This window comes from Carassius gibelio, chromosome B5, assembly GCF_023724105.1.
Source record: "Carassius gibelio isolate Cgi1373 ecotype wild population from Czech Republic chromosome B5, carGib1.2-hapl.c, whole genome shotgun sequence".
Lineage (NCBI taxonomy): Eukaryota > Metazoa > Chordata > Actinopteri > Cypriniformes > Cyprinidae > Carassius > Carassius gibelio.
In genome coordinates, this window is record NC_068400.1 from 13,924,785 (window position 1) to 13,949,111 (window position 24,327).

General features: G+C 36.1%; 1 protein-coding gene across 4 annotated transcripts in view; it reads left to right on the forward strand.

Annotated features, from left to right (window-relative positions):
* LOC127957723 (ras-specific guanine nucleotide-releasing factor RalGPS1) overlaps window positions 1–24,327 on the forward strand; it is a 128,120-nt gene that overhangs the window by 77,705 nt on the left and 26,088 nt on the right. For all 4 annotated transcript variants that reach the window (XM_052556369.1, XM_052556367.1, XM_052556370.1 and 1 more), the window contains 3 exons: window positions 14,151–14,288; window positions 14,389–14,482; window positions 21,897–21,964. In XM_052556369.1, the coding sequence (XP_052412329.1) occupies window positions 14,151–14,288; window positions 14,389–14,482; window positions 21,897–21,964 (300 nt within the window). The remainder of the gene's footprint in view (window positions 1–14,150; window positions 14,289–14,388; window positions 14,483–21,896; window positions 21,965–24,327) is intronic.

Consider the following 24,327-nt stretch of genomic DNA (forward strand, 5'->3'; position numbering starts at 1 on the left):
GTTTAAAATAAATACTTTTATTCATCAGTGATGCATTAAATTGTTCAAATGTGACCATTAAGGCTTTAATAATGTTACAAAAGAGTTCTGTTTCAAATAAATGCTTTTTTATGTTCTATTCATCAAAGAGTTTTATTTCAACAAAAATAAAAAAGCAACAACTGTTTTCAGCATTGATAAGAAGACATTTTTTTCTTAAGCAGCAAGTCATCATATTAGAATGATTTCTGAAGGATCAAAAACAATTCCTGATTTCAGGAAAAAATTTCATTTTAAAATGTATTCACATACAAAACTAAAACAAATTTTTTTGATCAAATGCCTTTAAATGCAGCCTTAATAAGCAGAAGAGACTTGTTTCAACCAACCCCAATTTTTTTTTATTAGCTCTACAAGTTTGTAGTTTAAGTGACCCCATAAGCCATCATTTGTGACGTCCTTCTTTATAAACTGAAACACAGAAGAGGAATGTTAGACCTAAAGGAAACTTGCCAGGGCCTTTATGTTTACAGGGCGACCCTTTCCCTGTGACCTCTGATCAAAGACGCTTGTAAAACAGCAGTGTACACACATCCTAATGAGCTGCTTTCTGTGTCCTCCTCCTCTTTCTCGCGCTCTTTATGTAGAAGTTCAGTTTCAATACACTCAGGACAGTTATGGTAGTGGTGGCCTTCAACTGCTTATTTCATACCGAAACTCTAAATTAGCTCAGTTTGGCTTTGTATGGATGAAGTGGTTGACCAAAATTTACCAGTAATCTCTATTTTGTCCTTTTTGTCTATTTATTCCTGCATTTTCCACCAAATTGTTGACTTGCAGTGAAAGTTTTTTTTTATATACCAGTCAAGAGTGAGATCTTGAAAGGGCACTCTTAAATTACAGAGTTTCTCTGCTTGCTTACAAACATCCAAGAAAATCAGAAAAGATCATGTGTGTCCAGGGAAACATTATAATTAAATTAAAAAAATAAAAAATGTAGACTTTGCAACTGTCCCATTGAGGACACAAACATTTGTGTTCATTTATCTTTTCCCAAGTCAGTCTATTTTAACATCACAATTTTTTTTATATATTCTACATTTTATTTTATTTTAAATTAATATTTAGGTTTTATTTTAATATTAGGAATTTTGTTTTGTCTGTGTGTTTCCATTTTTATTTATATATTTTTTTACGTCTATATAATTCAGTGTTTAGTTTTGGTTATTTTAACAACGTAAAGAAATGAGAAATGTTGCCTTGGGAACTAGATTATATAAAATAAATTTTATATCAGTTTGTTTTATTTTTTTCCAAGTAATGAAAATGTTTTAGGGAATTTCATGGAATCATTTCATGTGACATAACTAAACCAACTACGTATTTAATCTAGAAATATTCATTTATCTGTTCTGTTCAGAGAACTGCGAAATTAAATTGTTGAAATATTAGGCCTACCTTAAAGTCTTGGATACGTCAATTAAATATTTTACATCTAAAGAGGTTCAGCTGACAAAAAAGTTTGGGAAGCCCTGGTTTAAACAGCAAGCGATTGTCTTGACTAAACATTTTGAATGATTAACATAATAAGCTTCCAGTGTGATCCAAGAACATAAAGCAACGTTCATAAACATACTCTCTGCACATTAGACACGCCATATATATCCTTCCTCAGCAATTAAACGCCCAGTGCTGTGTTTATGTTTTGACTGTTAGCTTGGCTACTATTTCACCTAAATATATGTATATGTTTTTTATAGTGAACACTCAGGCGTGTTGAGGATTGGTTTATGAGTAGAGTCTCCTCTGGTTTCTGAGGACCGTCTTCCCTAAAATCCTCTCAATGTGCTGAGACCATCATACTTCGCTTTATTTTTATTGCCTCTCAACCGGAGTCCCAGTCGTCTACTGGTGCTCGTGGTGCGAAAAGCACAGTAAAACCCTTACCATGTAGACTTAGAGCAACAATCAGATCTCCATCTGCTATCCAGTGTGAAAATCAAGGTTTAACCACCTGAAATTACCTTTGGCTCTTTATTTAGCGAGCACTACTGTGCCTGCTTGTTTCTTAATGGCGAGAAAACCATCCAAGCATGATGTCAGCTCATTAGTCGAGCATGAGCCCAAACAAACCTGTGATTATATCCATCTTCATCGAACAGCGCTGTCCTTCATGCTGGAAACACTCGAGAGAACAAGCCATGTCCATTACGCCTTCAAATGGGGATAAAATTGCCCCTTGGCTCATTTGGCTCCACATGCCAGGCTAATTCGTTGCATGTGGGGTTTTTTTCTAGGTTAATTTGTTTTCGTATCTTGTGCGACAGGCAGAAAATCTGCGACTTATCACAAGCGCTTGGGCACAAATGGTTGTGCAGAGTCAACATTTGTGCCGTTGACCATTTCAAAGCAGTTTTGTACCCTTGACCCTCCTAAAACGCACTCAATCACTTGACAGCTCAGACGTATTACCCCAAACATCTCGCACCCCTGTAGAGTCGTAACACTTGTCATCTTGCTAATCGACACAGTTACACTGCTTCGCTCAAACGCACACACCTGTACCAATAGATGTTGTTGTGGAATAAGCTTTGATTAGGCTACACACAGGGCCAGATTGAATGTGAAATCTTTATGACTGACTGCTATTGGGCAAGTGATGAAATCATGACATCATGCTTGGATGGTTTTCGCACCGTTAACAAACAAGAAGGCACGGTAGTGCTTGCTAAATAAAGAGCCAAAGGTAATTTCAGGTTGTTAACCTTTGATTTTCACATTGGATTAAAGACAGGGATCAGATTGTTGGTCTTTAAAGACCTTTAAACTAAATTTTCTAAAGAGTCTTAAAAGGAATGAATTTCAGTAAAGACGTTGCAAAATGTAAAAAAAGTTGTTTTCTGTGTGGAAAGAACTTTCTCTGCTCGTCTTTTGTTGTCATTTCTAGTTTAAGGCATATGAGACAACACAAGCGTCAGAAACTTTTACTCATTCATGTGCATTTGAAATCACTCAAACTTGTTTCATAGCAAATTATATGCACAATTTAGAGAGAAGATTGATTAATTTTGTTGTATAGTCAAATTTTAAACGGCACCGATTTCTATGACATAGATCAGATACTGCGACTTTTTAGTCATGCAAAAAAGAGTTTGTCTCACAATTCTGATTTCTTGTATTTAACTCGCAATTGTGTGGGGAAAAAAGTCAGGCTTATTTCCACATCAGAATTATAACAATAAAAATGTTAATTGCTACTTTTTTAATCTCACAGTTAATAATTGTGAGATATGAATTCAAAATCGCAACTCAGATTTGTGAAAGAGAAAATAAATTCTGAATTGCGAAATGTTATGTTCGATTTTCTGGGAAAAAAAATGTAGTATGGCAAGAAAAGTCTAAATTGCACAGAAAAAAAATGGAGAATTGCGACATATAAATTAAAAATTGCAATGAAAGAATTTCAAGTTAATATTATAATGTTTATTTTTATTTCCCTGAAATGCAAATTTATGTCAGAATTGTGAGAAGAAATCTGAATTATGAAAAAGTCAAAATTAGCTTTTTTTAAGCTTAGATTTCAAGCAACATACAAGGATTGAGTTTAAAAGATTTTAGACAGTTCTTTCCCTGACAAATTGTTTAGACTACCAAAAAACTAAATGTATTTGAATCCAGTATCCCAAATTGATTCCTCTTGTTTTCTGCCAGCGTCTTGCAGTACACCGGCTAATTGATAGTATAAATGCATTGCATGTGAGTAGTTTAGGTTTTGCTCTGGGTATATCTTTTAGTTTTTCTGATTGTCATGATGAATTAAGTGTGATGAGCTGCATTCTTACAGGCCCAAAGCTGCCGGCCACAAATCCCAACAGCTGTCAGCTGATTTACGCAATTCCCACCACAGTCCCTTCAGACTAACTGCTATAAAGTCACATCTACCTTATCCGCCGCATGTGGGACGTCCAGCTGGAAGCACTGAGTGCTGATCTGTGTATGGTTATAAAAATCAGGCACAAATGTACAACAATTAGAAGCCGATCTTTGGAACGGCCTGCAGAGCTGTGTTTACGTGGCATGTCATTAACACGCTTTTTCCCAGCGGAGGAATGACTGCATGCAACATTATATGGATTAGCATTAATGAAATTTGTATGTTGTGGACATGATGATGTTTCGCTGCGGTGTAGCTGTTGTATTTAGACTAAATAGTTTTGGGATGATCACGCTCACAGCTGCGTGGCTAAACTGTAAGATTACTGAGAATTACGCCAGTTCTTGAGATGCATAAAGTAGTTGGCGTGGTGTTTTTGGTTTTAAGTTTCAAATTATTGTTATTATTATTTTATTTTTTTCAATTAAGTGTTAATGCAAGTTTTCCCTTTAGTTACAGCATTAATCCGCCTCCTTTTACTGTCCCAGTAATTCATTTTTTAAAGCAGTTTCAGCACTGATGAAGTTCTTTCTCAAGAGTTTGACTTCCTTTCGTTTCTTCAGAGGATTCAAAGTTTATTTGATGATTGACAGGTGCTTCTAGTAACCTCTATGACTGAGAGAAAACAAGCTAAGAAAAAGTTAAAATCCAAGATTTGGGGGTAATATAGCATAACACGACATTTACGAGCCATTTTTTGGAGGCCTGACATTTTTGACCAGGAACACCATAAGTAGGTTTAAGTACTGTGTGATAAAAGTATCAAGCAATTTTGGAGGGAAAATCATCTCCAGATCTTAATAACCAAGACAAAATATTCAGCTTGAAATTATTTAGTTGATAATGTGACTTTATTTATTCATCAGGGTTCGGTTAGATAAAAAAAAGCATGCAATAAAGGCCATGGATGTGGGTGAAAAGCATATTAATGTACAGTAACAACAAAATACTATAAAAAATAATATTCATGATTTTCCACTACATTAATGTAATTTATTCTTTATCAATTTACTGGAGCAGCACTGAATAACACTTGTTTTTTTTATGTATATTTAATAAGAATGTAATTTTCTTTCTGAACTGGCAGATTTTAGTTCACTTGTTTTTACATATTAAGATTAAATATAAGTTTTGAAAAATCAAAATAAACTTTCTTCTTTTTGCATTCGCAACCAATGAGCTCGCTGCTCACTATTCAAATACTCGGCTAGTACTTCCTGTAGCAGTTTCAGCACATTTCAGAAACACTTCCTCTTCCCCAGCTCCACCTATATAGATCTATGGGGTAATTTCATATGTTATGTGTGCAGCAGCAGTGTTTCTTACATGCAGCATGTCTGTGGATGTATTGGCAGAAGAAAGTAGCAATCTTAGTAATGTATGACACATAAACTGTTTGTTTATGTGGATCCCATTAGCTTCCATAAAAGTTTGGGGTCCACAAATTGGCTGAATATCCCTTTAAAGATTTGAAATGGACTAGATATACACGTGACTCTGTCCATTGTCTGTTTTACTCATCACCTTCTGTTTTCTCTCGCTTTTTTTCATTTTCACTTTCTCGTCAATCAGTTTTCCTCTGACTGCTGACCATTGTGTCAGGTATATGTTGTGGTCTGGAATGGACGTTTGGCAGAGCTCAGTCCTCTTGGATCAGAGCTTGTGTCCATTTATCTGCAGCAGGGGAGCTGTGTCCGGTCCTGGGCCGGCACATTTATTGGATTGATTTATGATTATAGGCCAGGGGCTTGCCAAGCCGAGCTGCCCCTGCTTGGAAAGTTTGTTTATTTATTATGTTTTAGTGGTGATGTGAAAACCAGCGGCGGCGTAATGAGCTACTTCAGAGGTCACTCAGATGCTTTAGTGTGGAGAAACTGCCTCGTCGTTTCGATCTGGTGTGGTTTCGAGTGATGGTTTTAGATGTATGATGCCACATGAGAAGGTCATTATCTGTGGGTAAGATCACTGGTGGTGTCAAGTATCTTAAAGTAACTTTCAGGAAATCTTAAAGATAATTCCTGCATTTAAACACAGATAATTGATCAAAACTTGATCGTCTGGATTAGTGATTTCTGTCAAAATCTGGCATTGCACTTAAAGCTGTTCTAAAAATGTTTTATGTTTTTAATGTTTTAAATGCCTTTTTTATATAAATATTTTAACAGGCAGTATATACATGATACTTTACTTGCAATTTTGCCATCATAAAAGGACAACAACAACAAAAACTAATTGGTGGCTGCTTTTAGCATTCAAACGTTTTAGATCTGTTATGATCTTTTTGAAAGAAAACTGTTTTGCTCGATAAGGCTTCATTTATTTGATCTATTATTTGAGCAAAATCCCCAGAGATAAATCAACTCTCCTCGGTGTACATATTGTCCCAATCTACAGAGTGTTAAAGTACAGTAACAATGAAGCAGAGTTCAAGTTTATGGGATAATTAAGCAATTAATCATTTGAAGAGTGAGCATTAGTAAAGAAAACCTGTTGTTAACAATGTTGAAGATGAACAACCACTGTTCAGGCTTTTAGACATAAAATGCATCACATAATCCTCAACAGAGGAAACTTTGTGTCAGTGTTACTTTAACACTCTGTAGATTGGGATAATATGTACCCTGAGCAGAGTTGGGGATTTTGGGGATTTTGCTGTATAAAATATAGCAAAATCAGTAATACTGTGAAATATTATTACCATTTTTAAATAAGTGTTTCCTATGTGAATATATAGCAAAACTGAAATGTATGTATTGTAATCCTTTGAAAACCTCTCCCTAGGCAAAGGGTTTAATGCCAAATCTTTCTTTCTTCCATCCTTTCTGAGAAACCAGTGAAAGCACTCTAAACTGCCTAGCAACAACATAGCAACATTCTAAGAACTCTCTAAACACCTTAGCAACTAATCCGTAAATGCAAAAAAAGGTGTGTTATGGATGCTTGAATCAAATTAAAGACTCATGTCATTAAATAGACTGTCTGAGAAAAATAACTTTAACTAGAACAATATGGTTCTTCTCGATCCATTTGGTGTGAGAAATGTGTTTGTGACTCATCTGATAAGATTGTGAGTGTTTACATGGAGATGTAACCACTACATCATATCCTCTTCAGTCCAAACATGTCTCTTCATCGCTCTCTCTCTCTCTCTGTCCTCATCGGGATGTTCGCAGGGACTCTGTCTTGGCATGTGATGCGAGATGAGCCGATAATTACACATGAAGATGATAATGCGTTCTGAAAGGAGCTCATGCTTTAAAATCATCCATAAAATTGGCTCACTTAAGATAATTGGCCAGAGAATAACATGATGTCCCTTCTGTCCGCTTTTGCTTAGATTGCAGTGGAGCGTTTGTCCAATTCACCATCCCAGAATCCACCGGCACAGTTGGGATTTATATGCATTTATGAAGCAATCGAATGCAGGACTTCTTCATATGTGCTGTAGTCTCCTCTAAAGTTGTGTGTGTTTCATAGTTTTACTTCCAAAACAGGGTTCAAAATGAACAAATTGTTCCTTTTTTGTAGGTTTGCCCTCAATAGAAAAACCCTTAAAGGTGTGCCTTAATACCTTAATGTAATAAAATGTGCCCTTTATTGGTAGAGAAGGTACGAAGGTGTACACTACCACATTTGTATTTATTTTCAAACAATATTCACACAGAAATTGTTAGTAGATTGCACTAATAATTATAAAGAAACAGCAAGTAAAATAGAGTTTTCTTGTACGCTCTACTGCCATAATGTTTTAATTACAACTTCACAAGCTTTTTTGTCAAGTACCTCTTTTACTAGTAAATTTAAACTTTTAGTAAATTATAATTATTTATTTTAATTTGACGTGTTATATAATTCATTAATTATTAGCATTAGTTTGCAATACCTGCCCTATATATTTCACATTTTTGTAATTTAGGCAGTATTTATCTGACACAGTACAATGAGGATTATTATATATATATATTTGTTCTATTTTACAACAACTGTGTAAAAGCGGTATTCCCAATTCCCATTTTTGTCAGCTAAATCTCTTTTACATAAAATATTTATTTAAAGTCCCCTTAAAGGGATAGTTCACCCAAAAATTAAACTTTGATGTTTATCTGCTTACCCTCAGGGCATCCAAGATGTAGGTGACTTTGTTTCTTCTGTAGAACACAACCCAAGATTTTTAACTCAAACCGTTGCAGTCTGTCAGTTTATAATGGATGTGAATGGGAATCGCTGCTAAAACATACAATAAAACAAAACAAAAAACATATACAAACAAATCCAAATTAAACCCTGCGGCTCGCGACAATACATTGATGTGTAAATACACAAAATCTTCTTCTTGCTTTACGGTGGATTGCTGACTTATAAGTGCATTACTGCCACCTATTCCAAATTGCGTTTTGCCCAACTCTTCCACACTACATTTCCTGTGCTAATGTTCATGTTTTAAGATGCTTCAGAGCTTATGAATTATCAAAACTTTCTATCGGTGGTTTATGTATTTTAGTGTTAGATTGCTTCATGCATGTGGTTAGAACTGCCAGTTTTTACTGATGATTAATTTGTATGCAAATAATTACGATTAACAATTTGAGCATTTCAGTTTGTGACTATTTAGATGTCACATGCATGCATGAGAAAGCATAATAAGATTGTCCCAAGTATATTATGAGGCTTAGAGTAAAGATGAACAATCCAGAGAGAGCCTGGATTGCAAGCCAGACTTGAAGTACATCATTTTTCAAAGATAGTAACTTGTGCAGACATGTAGCTATAAAACACTTCAGACAAAAGGCCGTTTCTCACAGCTGAGAAACAACACTGGATGAACAAAACCAGAGCTCGTCGCATGTGCTTGTGTTGAACGATCAGCCTTGGAAGCGAATCACAACTTTGTGAACTTTGCTTCAGCACGTTTTCACAGTCTCTTTGGGCACACGTCTCTGATTGTGTAATAGGAACAGCACATAATGCAGAGCTGTGCTGTCCAAGGTGAATGTTGCAATAGAAGAAAAAGGAACGATGATGTTCTCTTCGATCCGTCAGGTTTTCACCATGTGCTTTGAGACACTGTTATGTAAGATGCCACACTGCTGCCTTTTAAGGGCACCAGAGAGCTTCACCCTGATACTGTTCGGTCTGAACACCTTCATCAAGTTTTTACTGGACAAGCAAAAGATGACCTTAAACTAAACACACACCCCATGCAGAAGACAAGCAGTAAACTTTTGTTCAATGTTTTTTAGTTGCTTGTGCAGCTAACATTGCCTGTACCTTCCCACAACCTTCATCAGGTGCTGTCAAGCTGAGTTTCCGTCTTTATATTTAGCTCAAGCGTTTTAGTGAATCTCACGAAACCTGCTGATAACACCCTGAAACAGAAAATAATGTGTTGCAAGAGTTTCATGACTGTGTGCATGGATACAGGCAGACTTTGGTAATCCAATGGCAGAGATGCTGATTGTCGTGTTGAGCACTGATGTCATTGTGTGGATGAAGCCATGGAGTGACTCAGATTTCGTCAAGGCTGGTCGTCCAGCAGTGTGTGTGACTGAACTGGAGATGTGTTCACAACTGATCTACTTCAGTCATGTTTCTGGAGTTTTATTGCTATATTTGGACAAAAGCGAAGCAGTTAGGTTCATATATATTTAGTTACAGGCACTATTTTTATTAGCTGCTGACCAAACCATATTCAAGTTACAATTGTGCAATGAATATAGGCTTATATGTACACCCCACCCCCACTTTCAAGGGACCGTAAGTAATTGGACAGTTGACTCAAAAGCTGTTTCATGGACATGCGTGGGCTATTATTTTGTTATTTCTGCTTCAGTTAAACAGGTAAAAGGTCTGGAGTTGATTCTAAACGTGCTATTTGCATTTGGAAGCTGTTGCTGTGAACCCACTTCATGTAATCTGGATCTCTCCATGCACGTGAAACAGACTATTGTTAGGCTTCAAAATCAAAACAAATCCACCAGAGAGATAGCAGGGACATCAGTCGTGGCCGAATTAACAGTTTGGTACATTCTGAGAAAAAAGAACGCACTGGTGAGCTCAGCAACATAAAAACACCTGGACGTCAACGGTAGTGGATGATCGGAGGATCCTCTCCATGGTAAAGAAAAACCCTTTCACAACATCCAGGCAAGAGAAGAACACTCTCCAGGAGGTAAACGTCTCTGTCAAAGTCTACAATCAAGAGAAGGCTTCACCAGAGCAAATACCACAAACAAGGGTAGATTAGACTTTGCCAAAAAAACATCTAAAAAAGCCAGAGCACTTCTGGAAATGCATTCTTTGGATGGCTGAGATTAAGCTGAACTAGAATGACGGGAAGAAAAAAGTATGGAGAAGGTTTTGAACAGCCCATGATCCGAAGCACACAACATCATCTGAGAAACATTGAGCAGTGTGACGCATGAGTGTGCATGGCTTCCAGTGGCACTTGGTTACTGGTGTTTAGTGATGATGAGTGAATTCTGAAGAGTAAAGAGATATACTCTATGCCCAGATTCAGTCAAAAGTTAATTGGCCGGTGCATCATAGTACAAATGGACGATGACCCAAAACATACAGCAAAATCAATCCAGGAGTTTTTAAAGGTAATAAAGTGGATTATTCTCTTATAAGTCAATCTCCTGATCTCAACCTGTTTGAGCTGTATTTCACTCGCTGAAGACAAAACTAAAATAGAAAGAGCCACAAACAAATAACAACTAAAGTCAGCTGCAGCAAAAGCCTAGCAAAGCATCAGCCCAACTCAATGCTTTATTATCACCTTTCTACTGTCCTATCACATTAAAAAACATTAAAACGCCCATTTAAAAAAAAAAAAGTATGTCTTTACTCTGGCTATTGTTGCTTATGTCTGTGATTATCATTTTATTCATGGTAACACATCACCTCTTGTGGTCTCTGGCTGAAATGAACTCAGGGTTTAATATAATCTTTCATGCAGTGCTACTGCTATGGTCCATTTATTTAAATCTGTGTTTTGTTTACAGCACAGAAACACATGATTCTTTAGATGAACATCTCCATCTGTTTTGCTGAGGACCAGCAGCCTGCAGCAGTTTATCCAGAGCACCATAAATAGGCTGATGTATTAAACTACCTTTTTGGTCATTTGCTCAAATAATGCTCTTCTAATCACTAGCAGGGCACCACTATTTGACTGTATAGTTACGAGCAGGATTTTTGCCTTGCTTTATATATTAGTCTGATTTATGCTTTTATTAGATTGTGAGGACTTCCTTTCTCAGTTTAAATCCAGCCATGTGGTTTTCATTAAAACATTTATTTGCTAAAGTACCAGCCACTTTTTCCTTCTGCATGAATCAGTAGAGAAAATAAACTTTCCTTTTGTTTAATCTCATCTAAGAATGTCCAAAGAAAACTGTTTTACTCTTCCTAGACATTATATTTACACAAAGGCTATTTACAAATGCAGGTCCAAAAATAAGCTTGCAACATTTGATAGCTGAGAAAATTAGTCCCCTTCTATATATGTAATTAGATATATTGCTATATATTTAGATGGGTAGGTAAGTAGGTTGGTTGGTTGGTTCATTTGTTGGTTGATTCTTTGGTTTGTTGGAACTTCGTTCTTTTGTTGGTTGTTTGGTTTGTTGGTTGTCAGTTGGTTGGATTGTTCATTGATTGGTTGGTTTGTTGGTTAATCGACGGCCCATCATTTTATTCATTTGTTGGTTCATTCATTGGTTGGTTGGTTTGTAGGTTAATCCGTTGGTTCTTTAGTTGGTAGGTTGGTTGATTGATTTTTTTTTTATTTATTTTTTTGGTTGACTGGTTGATTCATTGGTTTGTTTGTTGGTTGGTTCGTTGGTTTATTTGTTGGTTGGTTCATTGGTTTGTTTGTTGGTTCGTTGGTTTGTTGGTTGGTTGGTTGGTTGGTTCATTGGTTGGTTTGTTGGTTGGTTGGTTGGTTTGTTGGTTGGTTGGTTTGTTTGTTGGTTGGTTCATTGGTTTGTTTGTTGGTTGGTTCATTGGTTTGTTTGTTGGTTGGTTCATTGGTTGGTTGGTTGGTTGGTTGGTTTGTTGGTTGGTTCGTTGGTTTGTTTGTTTGTTGGTTGGTTCATTGGTTTGTTTGTTGGTTGGTTCATTGGTTTGTTTGTTGGTTGGTTCATTGGTTGATTCATTGATTGTTTCACTCGGTTGGTTGGTTGGTTGGTTGGTTGATTTATTTGTTGGTTGCTTGTTTCATTGGTTGGTACCAAGCAATTTGCTGGAACAAACCAATGAACCCAACCAATGCGGTGTTCAATGCAATAATTTATAAATTAAATTTATTTTTTATTTATTTATTATCGTTTAATTAATTTGTTTATTTTGTTGTATTTGTTTATGAATTTATTTATTTTATAGAGCCAAGCTACTTTTTATCTGAACAATAGGTGTATGCTGGCATACTATAAGAGACAGCACTGTGTCGTGGGGGTCCCAGCCCTGTGCGGGTGTATATTACTGAAAACCATCTGATAGTTTGCAGGAGGCCATGACATCTCCTCCACAGTGATGCCACATGCTTTATGTTGCCTCACACATCTGCTCTGACTCTCCAGAGACCTCAGCTGTTCTGGTGGAAACCGCTTTTCATTTTTTCCACAGCTGAACTGCTGCAGTCACTCCAGTGGTTCTGAAAGAGGATCACTGAACACGTCTGAAGGCCTTTCAATCTCAATTAGTCTTTCATTTGTCTCAGCTTGTCTTTGGAGTTTAATTCAGATTATGGATTGTATTTGGCTGCATGTGTTTTAGTTCATAATGGAAGTTAAACTAATTAAAGTTTTATAAAGAGTTATTTACTCAAATGTATAATTTTTCATAATATGCTCACCTGCGTGTTATCACGGTCCTGTGCTATTTTCCTTCCTCTATGAAATGTAAAACTAGATGTAAGATTTATGCCACATAAAAAACATGTTTTTGTGAATCATAGTTATGGAAAATTCATAGAGGAAAAAGTCTTTATTGTGAGATAAAAAAAATTATGTGATACTAAGTCATAATTGTGAGTTAAACACAAAATTATAAAATAATAAATTGAAATTAAGAGATTTAGAAAATCATGATTATAACATGAAAATTGTGATAAAACATGAATTTGTGATAAAACTATTTATCATAAGACAAAATTCCAATATTATGAGATACTAAATCCTAATTTTGAATAATAAATCAAAATTAACAGATTTTCATTATTATGACATAAAACTAAAATATGAGAAGAAAAGCTAATTATGAGATATGAGAGTCATAGTTACCAGATATAACATTGAAATTAAAGATAAAAAGTCATAAATATGAGATAAAAAAGATTAGATACACAGTCCTAATTATGCAATACTTAGTCGAAAATCTAGAGATTAAAAGTCATTGTAACAAAGTATTTAATTATGAGACAAAAGTTGAACAGTCAAAATGATAAATAAGTAATAAAACTAAAACTAAATTCTAAAACTAATTTCTATAATTTTGATTTTCTCTATGACTATAATTATCTTTCATGCAAATAGATGGTGGATGATTCATAGTGTTAGATTAATTTTACTGTACTTTTTGGACTTTGGCTATCCAGCTCAGGCTTTTTGTCTAACTTCCCGTTTTGTGTTCCACACGAGAAAGAAAATCAAATATAGATTTGGAGCAATATGAAGGATCTGTACACTTTTTTTGGTTTGGATTGATTGATGAAGAGATTGTTCAGTGTGTACTGAGTTCTGCAGTGTACTTTAGTAATATGCCATTATCACAAACACACCCCGATGTTAAAGATACACATGGGAAATGTTAATTACCCAAGCAGGACTGCCTCAGATCTTCTTGTCTCATCAGATACTTATGTAGAAATCAAATAGAAGATTAGAAAGATCTAATTGCGAATGCTGTGCAGATGTGTAATTTCTGCCTCGCCTCTAAATCAAGATGCATTCTGGGATAAATTAAGGCCAATAGTGTCCACTTGTTCCTGCAGTACATGCCTGGTTCTTGTTAGTCAGTATTTATAATGTGTATCACAGCTTGACTGAGGTAATAAACTCTAACGGTGCATGGAGGTGCTTTATCTCTTTCTGAGACGAAATACAGCTTTACATGTTGATACATCACCCCGTGTCATTATATTATTGCTATCATATCAGCCTAAATTTCCATATCAATAAATCCATAAATAGCATGCATACTTCTAGTCCATCTCACTTCCATTTCTCACACACAGGGATCTATCTGCTGGACATGATTTACATCGACTCGGCCTATCCTGCATCTGACAGCATCATTGAAACCCAGCAGAGAACCAATCAGATGAACAACATCCTGCGGGTGATCTCTGACCTCCAGATGTCCTGCACATACGGTCAGTGCGAAGGACATTTAGTCGTGAAATCTGTAGGGAGATTTCGGATCCACGTGAATATATACATGCACTCATCTGACTCTCGACATCCTCCTCACAGATCACCTCGTGACTCTCCCACATGTGCAGAAGTACTTGATGTCTGTTCACTACATCGAGGAGCTTCAGAAGTTTGTGGAAGATGACAATTTCAAGTAAGTAGGTCTCAATGGTAAAATGCAAAGGGACTGTATTTACAGCAGAGCTCCTTCTTCAAACGGCATGATGACTTTAGCAGGACGCGTGGCACCGCCAGCAGAACCAAAGCGAGGGTGACCCATTGGCTGAATGATTTAAGATTTGGCAAACAGGAAAGATTGCATTTGTGTTTTTCTGGTTGCGACATGACAGCTGATATCCCTAGGCATTTGACACTGGGAATTCACCGGTCGCTGTTTTAATAGGGAAACAGTGAGCAGCAAAGTCAGTGTTTTGTTTTACAGTTGTGTTTTACACAAATGAAATGTGCTTTTGAGCAACATTGCTTAAGCTCAGCAGGGCTGAGTCCAAACACATGGTGGAACCAACAGTGAGGTGAGAAATAAATCCTTATACACAGTTGTTCCAAACCATTAATAATAATAATAATTTGAGGTGAAAGTGGTGAAATGTAAAACGTGTATTATTTGCAAAACAGTATTGTTGTCTAAATTCCAGTAATTGCATATTTTTTTTAGCAGAATGTGATGTTTTTAATTCTGTTATTGGTTATTATCAGATATTTCACAGAACCTTGCAGTCTGAGTCAGAATAATGCCCTGGTTTGAAGGTAGTTGCAACTTTTTCATAATCCAGATTTTTTTTCTTCTTCACATTCTGAATTTATATCTCACCATTTGAACTTTTTTCACAATTATAAGATATAAATTTGCTAATAAGTTACCTTTTTTATTCTATGACAGAAAACAAGTAGATGCAAACTTGGAATTCTACCAAAAAAAGTCATTATTATGACACGTGAACTTAGAATAGAGAGAGAAAAATCGGAATTCTGTGATGTAAACTTAGAATTTCTGATATAAAATAATTAGAATTATGAGATGTAAACTTTGAATACTGAGAAAAAAAGAAAGAATTCTGAGATGTAAACTTAAAATCTGAGACAAATAATCACAAAATAGAATTAAAAATGTCAGAATTCTTACATGCAAACGTAGAATAGAATTCTGAGGGGGAAAAAGTTAAAATTCCAAGATTTAAATTTAGAATTCTGGGGGGGGAGGTGATATGTATCATTTTGTGATGAATTGTGATATGTAAATTTTGTGTGATGTGATTTTTCTTCTGTGCAAAAAGTCACAATTACCTTTTTTATTACTTTTTTCCCCTTTTGTATACAATGGGCCTTCCATAGACCATGATAGAGGGATATTTCAAATGAAAAATGTCTTTTTTGCTTCAGCAAACACCAAAAAAATATAATTTGAAAAATACATGTGCTTTTTTGTGACCATTCAATGATATTTAAATCTTTTTGCTGTGCAATTAAAGTCAATGCAGTCTGAAACCACGAAAACAACTGAAACATACTTCAAAATATCTTCTTTTGTGTTTTGCAGAAGAAATGAAATCAAACAGTTTTGGAACGACATGAGGTTGAGTTAATGATGACTGGATTTTCATTTCTTGTTGAACTGTCTCTTCCAGTAGAGGAGTATGTCTTAAACATTGAATCATACTAGATCTTCAGCCAGAAGCTGCGAAGAATGCAGCAGATCTCTTTTTGCTTTAACGTGAACCCCTAAAGTTCTCTTCTCCCCGTCATACCATCATGCTGTGAAGTGAATTTGTGAATTAGCAATTCATCAGAGCCTGTTAAAAGAGCCTATATTTAAATGTTTATTCCACTGGATGAGTGAATATCTGTGGGACTCTCATCTCAGTGCAGTGAAGAGCCTGTTATTACTGGCACACACTGTATCAGAAATACATTCCCCATATTGATGTCTTAACTGCTGAAAAGCGTTCATCAACTGGTAAGAAGTCAACTTTAACAGAGTGTTGTTTAACATGTTTCACGGCTCTTTTCGTAGCTGTCTGAGAAGCCAGTCTTTTTGCTCTGCTTCCTGTGGCCGACCATCCGTGACGAGCATCAGTCTTTCATTCAGCTCGTCTGAGATGATTGTTTTCTTGGATTCACTCATAATTTGGAGTCATCAGGAAAATGTATTTTTAATTAGTCCTTCAGTCTGAAGTATGCAGTCCGAGTGAATACATCCTTTGCACATCACATGTCAGGTTTTGGAGAAACACAGATATAAAATCTCTTAAAATGTTGGTACGTAACCAAATACAAAAAAAGGAAGGAAGAAGAAAAGAAAAGAAACTCACTTTTTTCTGATGACCTGCTCATTTGTACTTGCCTTAAGCCTTGTTCACACTAAGAACGATAAGCATAAAGATAATGATATTAGCATCCACACCAGTGAAAGATATCATCTGTTTATTCTAAGCTCACGCTCGCCTGCCGCTTTAAATTCTCAAGCTCATGACAGCAAGATTGATTCTGATTGGCTGTCAATATTTTTTATTGTTCATCAGGTGGAAAGACTCTGAAAGTGATTCCAATGATATTGTTTCTCTGTGCCTTTATCATTATAGCTGTGGTATGGAATGATATTTAAAACTATATCTTTATTGTTATCTTTATAGTTGCTGTTCTTGGTGTGAATGGGGCTTTACAAACATTAGATTTTTCAATAAAAATAAATACGTTTATATTTTTATAAAAGTTTATATTTGTCATTAATTTTTTTGTAATTTTGCATAGTGTAAAATATATATATTCTATAATATGTAAATATTATTATAAAATATATAAAAGTATATATTTTTTATTTTAAGTACTGTTTTGCATATTTTAAATAGTAAAAAAAAATTCATAAAAAAAATGCAAATATATGTATAGTATTTTTATATACATTTTTTTTTTTTTTACTTTTTTCGTGCAAGTTTATATTCATCATTTAAAGTTAGGTTTTATATTTATGGGAAAATATCAAAAGTTAGGATTTTACACATTTTACATATGTTGAAAATATCTGTATTGGTAAGTTTATTTTTGCCCCATACAGTTACATTTTGTTTAATGAGAAAACAGTAATGTATTTTTGTTACTGCAAGCGATGCTGCATGCAGTGTGAAATAGTACAGACCTTTTCTGTAATTTTCAACCTATTTTAACATCCGTCTCAAGCCATTCTTGTAAATTCCAAAAAAACAAAAAAAAATTCAGTAGGACAACGTTACCTTTATGACTTAATTAATATGAACAACTGGCCACAACAATGTTACAATAAAAATGCATTGTAGAAATCTAAATATTTTATGGCTAATTGTGTGCTGTTTTGTGTTTAGGCATAAAACAACATGTACACTACACATGTAACCGTATTCTGTTAAAGTCATTAAAAAGCCTACAATAACCAGATTGCAGTTACGTTTAGTAAAAGTCACAGTCAGAGTTCAGTCAGGGGTTCATTGTGTCATTTTGTAGATAAATACATTTAGCTCTTCCATCTTTGTTTTTACAACAGAGGGGCTCTGAGCATCTGTCATGGTGTTATTTGTGTTTTGCCGTATCTCAAATCTCCAGGGTGTTTTTTGCACAGCTCGGCTCTGTTTTATAGCGGCTGAGATGGGCTCAGCTCGAAATTTAGATGATTGGCGATGGTTCTCATGTGGTCTCCATGGTGACGTTTCGTCTGTGACCCCTTCATGACCTCACGTGGCCCCAAACGCACTGAAACCATAGAGTGTGCTGTTGAAGTTCATCCAGAGCTGACATCATGCTGCTGGCTGTATCCGGCGTCCGTCGTCAGAGGTGGCCGTCACACTTTCTGATCCGCGGCCAGCACTCTGGATGGGTGGTGAACATGAGAGACGAGGGCAGCTCAAGGACTTTTGCATTGCAGGTCCACAGGTCTGGAAACACTACACAGGCACCAGAGTGGAAAATGAACTTCACCCACCAGACACAGAGACTACTGAAGGATAACTACCAGTTGATTTATAGGAATTTGAATCTTTTTCTCTGAAGTTTACATTTTGCAATTTTGACTTTCCTCAGAATTATAAGTTTACATCACAATATTACCTTTTTTACTCTCAATTCTGAGTTTAAAGCTGCGGTAGGGAACTTTTGACACTCTAGCGGTTAATAAACAGAACTGCTTGCGTCTTGCGGAAGAACATCGTAGATGAATTTCTGCAAATGGCAATAGGAGCACTGGGAGGAGCCAGAGGAGCTTGATTTTTTTTCACAGATTATCTGTCTCATATTCTACTGTCAGGACATAATGACAGGTTTAATAAATATGTAAAAAATATATTTTTACAAAAGTTCCCTACAGCACCTTTAAATAAATTTTTTTATTTTTTTTACTTTTTCCCCTGAATTCTGAGTTTACATTTCATAATGTTTCCCCTCTAAATTGAGTTTAAATCTCAAATTCTTTTCATTTTTCCTCAATATTACAAGTTTACATTTTACATGTACAAGTTTACATTCTGAGTTTACGTCTCACTATTTTGACACTATTTTTTCTCTGAATTTTAAGATAAAATTTTGTAATTTTGACTTTTTTCCTTGAATTCTGAGTTTACATCTCTCAATTTGACTTTCCTTAGAATTCAGTTTTAAATTTTCATTTTTTTTTTTTTTTTTACTTTTTCATCTGTTGTAAGTTAAGAATTTGTCATTTAACTTTTTCCTCTGAATTCTGAGTTTACATCTGAGTTTACATCTCGCAGGTTTGTCTTTTTTCCACTGAATTCTGAGTTTAAATCCCTTTTATTTTTTTACTTTTTGCTCTGTATTCTAAGTTCGGAATTCTAAGCTTATATCTCACAATTCGGGTGTTTTTCTTCATATTGCAAGAAAAAGGTCTGAATAATGAGAACTCATAATAGGAAAAAAAATCAGAGTTGAGAAATAAGTTGCTTTAAAAAAAAGTGTATTTTTTTTTATTCCGTGATATAAATTGGTGAAAAAATCCCTTTTTTTAAATTAGATGTGTGGTTAGTTTGTTGTAGTGCAACTCTGTAGTGCTCACAGAAATGTACAAAAGCTTGTTACAGTGCATTCTGGGATTGGTTTATCTGTGGATGCATGTGGTGGTTCAGTTTTATAATTTGTCTAGGACACGTCATTTTGCTGCCTACCATTTGGAAACAGCCGTTGCATCTTGAGCTCGTCTTTGAGACCTTAAAATGTTAAAATGTCTTGTTATGGTTTGGAATAGTTTGAAATTGTCTGGTTTCTGAACTCTCAACCCTTTAAGTCACTCCAATCTCATCGGTGAACATTTTTGTTTTCCTGACTGAGAACTGCTGTTATGCACAAAATAGCAGTGAATGATTGATTGCTGTGATTAGCGCTTCTCCAGGGATTTCTCCACACCCATATTTCACCTTCCTTAAAAACAGTGTGATGTTCTGAAGGAATCTGATCTTTTCTTTCACAAATCCCCTGAACGCTGGTTTAGGTTGTTCAGTTGCTGTTTTTGGCGATTTCATTTTGTTCTTTGGCTGTTAGTACATGCAATCTGTCTTGTGTTATTTAGTGAGGACTTTTTCTTCAGTGTGCCCATAGTGTTCAGCACCAGTTCATATGTCCAGGAGGTTTAAGATGTCATTTCTGCATATGTGTTATAATGATTTGAAAATATTCAATGAATTGATTATTACAGACACTGAGTCATTGATCGTTTGTTCAGTCATAAAGGTAAAAAATGTCCAAATAGCTGCATTTAAGTAAACTGACTGTACCGCATCGGATTTGTTTGTTAAAGGGATAGTTAACTTTGAAACTAAATGTTGGAATGTTCTAGCTTACCTCAAGGGCATCTAAGATGTAGGTGTCTTTGTTTCCGCAGTAGTTTCAATTTTGATATTTTTAGGTCAAACTGTTCTTGTCTGTGACTCATATAATGCAGGTATATGGTCACCACCTCAAAGAGCATGCATAGAGAAGTCCAAATTAAACAAATGAGTGACGTACACGCGCAAGAGATCACTTCCAGTGCTTGCACAGACTAAGCCAGAGCACACGTCACACATCAGGAAGCACGTGCGCCCTCAGATCAGTTGGACCTGGTTGTGTATAAGAGGTATAAACAATATAAATACTGTTTGTTTTCTTACACAAACCACTTGTTTCGTGTCTTAGACCATCAATGTGTACTTACGATGGGGAATTGTTTAATTTGGACTCCTCTGTGCATGCTCTTTGAGGCATTAAACTCAGTTCACCCATAAATGAAAATTTGCTGAAATCTTACTCGCCACTGGGATAAAAGATGAGTAGATGTAGATGAGTTTGTTTCTTCATGGGAACGGATTTGTAGAAATTGAGTATTACACGAATATTACATATTTTGCTCAGCAGTGAATGGGTGCCATCAGAACAAACAACTGATAAAAACAGGACGGTGATCCACAGCACTCCAGTCCATCAGTTAAAGCCTTGTGAAGCCAGATACTGTTTGTAAGAAACAGATCCAGCATTAGATTTTAACTTCAATCCATTGTTTTCAGCTAAAATATGAGTCCTCTGTCCATAATATTGCTTCCTCCAGTGCAAAAGTTATCTTGTCTGACTCAAGAGAGAAATCTGCACAGATCATGTTTTCACTCCAAACAGTCCAGAACCACTCTAAACAAAGTCTTGGGTGGGTTTTGATGAGTGAGGACAGCAGGAGATGGACTTTTTCACTGGAGGTGAAGTGTTATTGTAGATTATGATGTTTTGGCCAGAAACAACAGTTTGAAGTTAAAAGCATTTCTAACACAAACACACAGCTTTCCACGATGTTAATTGTGGACTGGACTGGTATGGATGACTTGTGATGTTTTAATCAGCTGTTTGGACTCTCATTCTGACGGCACCCATTCACTGCAGAGCATCCATTAGTGAGTGAAGTGAAGTGAAGTGACATTCAGCCAAGTATGGTGACCCATACTCAGAATTTGTGCTCTGCATTTAACCCATCCGAAATGCACACACACAGAGCAGTGAACACACACACAGAGCAGTGAACACACACACAGAGCAGTGAACACACACACAGAGCAGTGAACACACACACACACACTGTGAGCACACACCCGGAGCAGTAGGCAGCCATTTATGCTGCTGCGCCCGGGGAGCATTGGGGGTTTGATGCCTTGCTCAAGGGCACCTAAGTCGTGGTATTGAAGGTGGAGAGAGAACTGTACATGCACTCCCCCAATTCCAATAAAAATTTCTGAGCAAATTATACCAAGATAAAGAAAAAATCCTGTGTTCCATGATTTAATTTTTTTTAATGAAAAGTGACATCTCTTACAGTAAAATAAATTTTGAGTGTTTAACGTGGCACTTTTGGTTGAGACTAAAATTATGTGATGATTTCACTAACATGTCTTATTTGGGGTTTATGGCAAATCCGATTCAACTAAATTCATCCTCAAAGCCTGTGCATTCAGGATAACAGTAGTTGGATTTGAAATATTAAATGCACCACCCTGAAACTTCATGGAACTTGTGGGGTGTTCTTAGTGAAACTTCTGCATGTCTTTCTATTACAGACTGTCTCTGAAAATTGAACCAGGGAACAGCTCACCGCGCATGGCCACATCCAAAGAAGATCTAGCAGGTAAGACAGCCTTAATGTCATTATTTCTACAGTTTACTTCTAATATTGTAGATATGCATGTAGTTGCCAAAAGGGGTTTTGATGTATTATTTATTTATTGGCCATGAGGTCCATCTTGTGCAAAGCTTTTTCAATGTTTTTGAAAAAAAGAAAATATTTATATGGTAAAAAATAAATATAGTAATGGTGAAATCATTCTAACATGCTGATTTGCTGCTCAAGAAAAAAAAAAAACGATAATTCTCAGTGTTGAGTTGTACTGCTTCATATTTTTGGGGAAAACTCTGCTACATTTATTATTTTCAAGAATCTTTAATCAAAAGAAAGTTAAAAAGAACAGCGTTTATAAAAAATAAAATAAAAATCACTTTATAAATGTACTCACTGTCACTTTTAATCAATTTAAAGCATCCTTGCTAAATAAAAGTATTGATTTATTTTTTATTTTTTATTTTAAATCCCCTGACCCCAAACTTTAGAAAAGTAGTAACTTACAGAAGACATTGTAATCACCCCCAGTTAATTTCTCAATCAATGTGGTGAAAGCGACTTGGCAACTGGGACTCCAACGTTCTCCAAAAGGCTGATTTGGACTTTGGTATTGAACGTTGGATGGCTTGGTTCTGGACTTCCGTGCAGGTAAATACCCACGGGTAAGGTCATTCAGAGGTTTGGAAATGGCGGAATACTCTTTAATGAACCGGCGGTAGTAACCCGGAAATCCTAGAAAAGAGCGTAGTTCCTTTAGGTTGTTGGACTGTTCATCACATAATCATTAACTCTTTGGTTTATTCACTGCCAAAAACAGTTATGAGGTTATTAATGCACAGATATCTGAAAGTTTAAATGGTCTGATCTAATTTGTGAATGTTAGTCATGTAGATGTGGATTTCTAGTCCTCTAGACTCTTTGAACTGCTCAAAGTTGTTCATTGTAAATGCTGTACATTACATGTTTGTGTTGTAAAACGCTTGCTGGCTGATGCTCGTGAGGTTTAGTCACGCGACATGACGAGTCTAGTGTAGTTTGTAAGCTTTTCTTCAGAGCTGTGTAATCAAGTCTATAGGTTTCCATGTTCATAAAAGTTATTGTTTGTGGGATTTCTTTGGCAACTTCTCTCTGCATTTAATAACATCTATTCTTATTCCAAGGCCAGAAGTGAACATCTAGACCATTTTGATTGTTAAATAAAGACGTCATTATTTTTCCTCTATAAAGCATCATGCCCATCTGAATATCAGCACCAGATGATCTGACCGAGTGTAATGTAACACAGCGGTCTGGGATACTGGGACCATTTGGGTTTTGATGTGTCATTCTTTCCTTTTCATTTTATTCTTGAATGCCAGCATGTGACTTGTGACTTGAAGAAATGTTTGGTGTATGTATATTCAGTAATGTTCTCTTATTGAATGAGATGCCTGTGGCCACATCTGAACCGCATGGTTACATCACAGCGAGCAGGGCCAGACGAGGTCTTTCCTAGAGTTTCGGGGTGACTGGCTGTTATATAACCCCATAGATGTATTTGTGAAGACGTCCAGCCGAGGAAATGAGATCTTGCCACGAAACTCAGGCCAGAAAACAGAGCAAAACATGGAACAGCCGTTCAGACACACCTACTCTCTCTTTATTATGACTGCTTTCCACATTCAGGAATCATAGGATAGTCATCGAAAGTATGAAATAATAACACAAACTGAAGTCTGATGTAGTGAGCAAAGCACGTTCAAGAGATCGAAACACATTTCCCACTCGTCTAGATTTCAGCTCCGCTCGTTCTGTGTATTCATGGGATGTTTTTGAACGCTTTTGAATTGAGAATGTTCATAATTATTAGATAATTTTATTAGATTAAATTATTTATTTGGCCAGAGAAATTCACACGCTACATATATGGATGGATGGAAGGATAAACTAAGGAAAGAAAATGTAACCCAGGGTAAATATAAATAGAGAATAATAGTAAAATTAATTAATAAAATTAAAGTAAAATATAAATAGTAAAATTATATGGTTCTATTTTCCCAGTCACCTGAACACACCCTTCATTTATATCATCATGCAGGAGTCACATGGTAGGTTCAGTGAATGCTTTCAACCAATCATAGCATGCAAGCATGTTTTTACAAGCTGCGGTGAGTTTCCCCAATCAGTAGTGTGAGGGGGAAGCCACCGGAGCAGTTGCACTCGTGTCCACCACCGTCGTCTTTAGAAGCCGACTAGTGCCGCGGTGTGTCGAATATCTGTAGGAATTGGCCAGGTGCGGCCAGTTGCGGGCCGGTTGATGGCGAGCTATCATTACCTGGAACAGAACCTGCCTCAACAACATCATCGCCACCTGTGGGTTCGGTAGGAGGTTG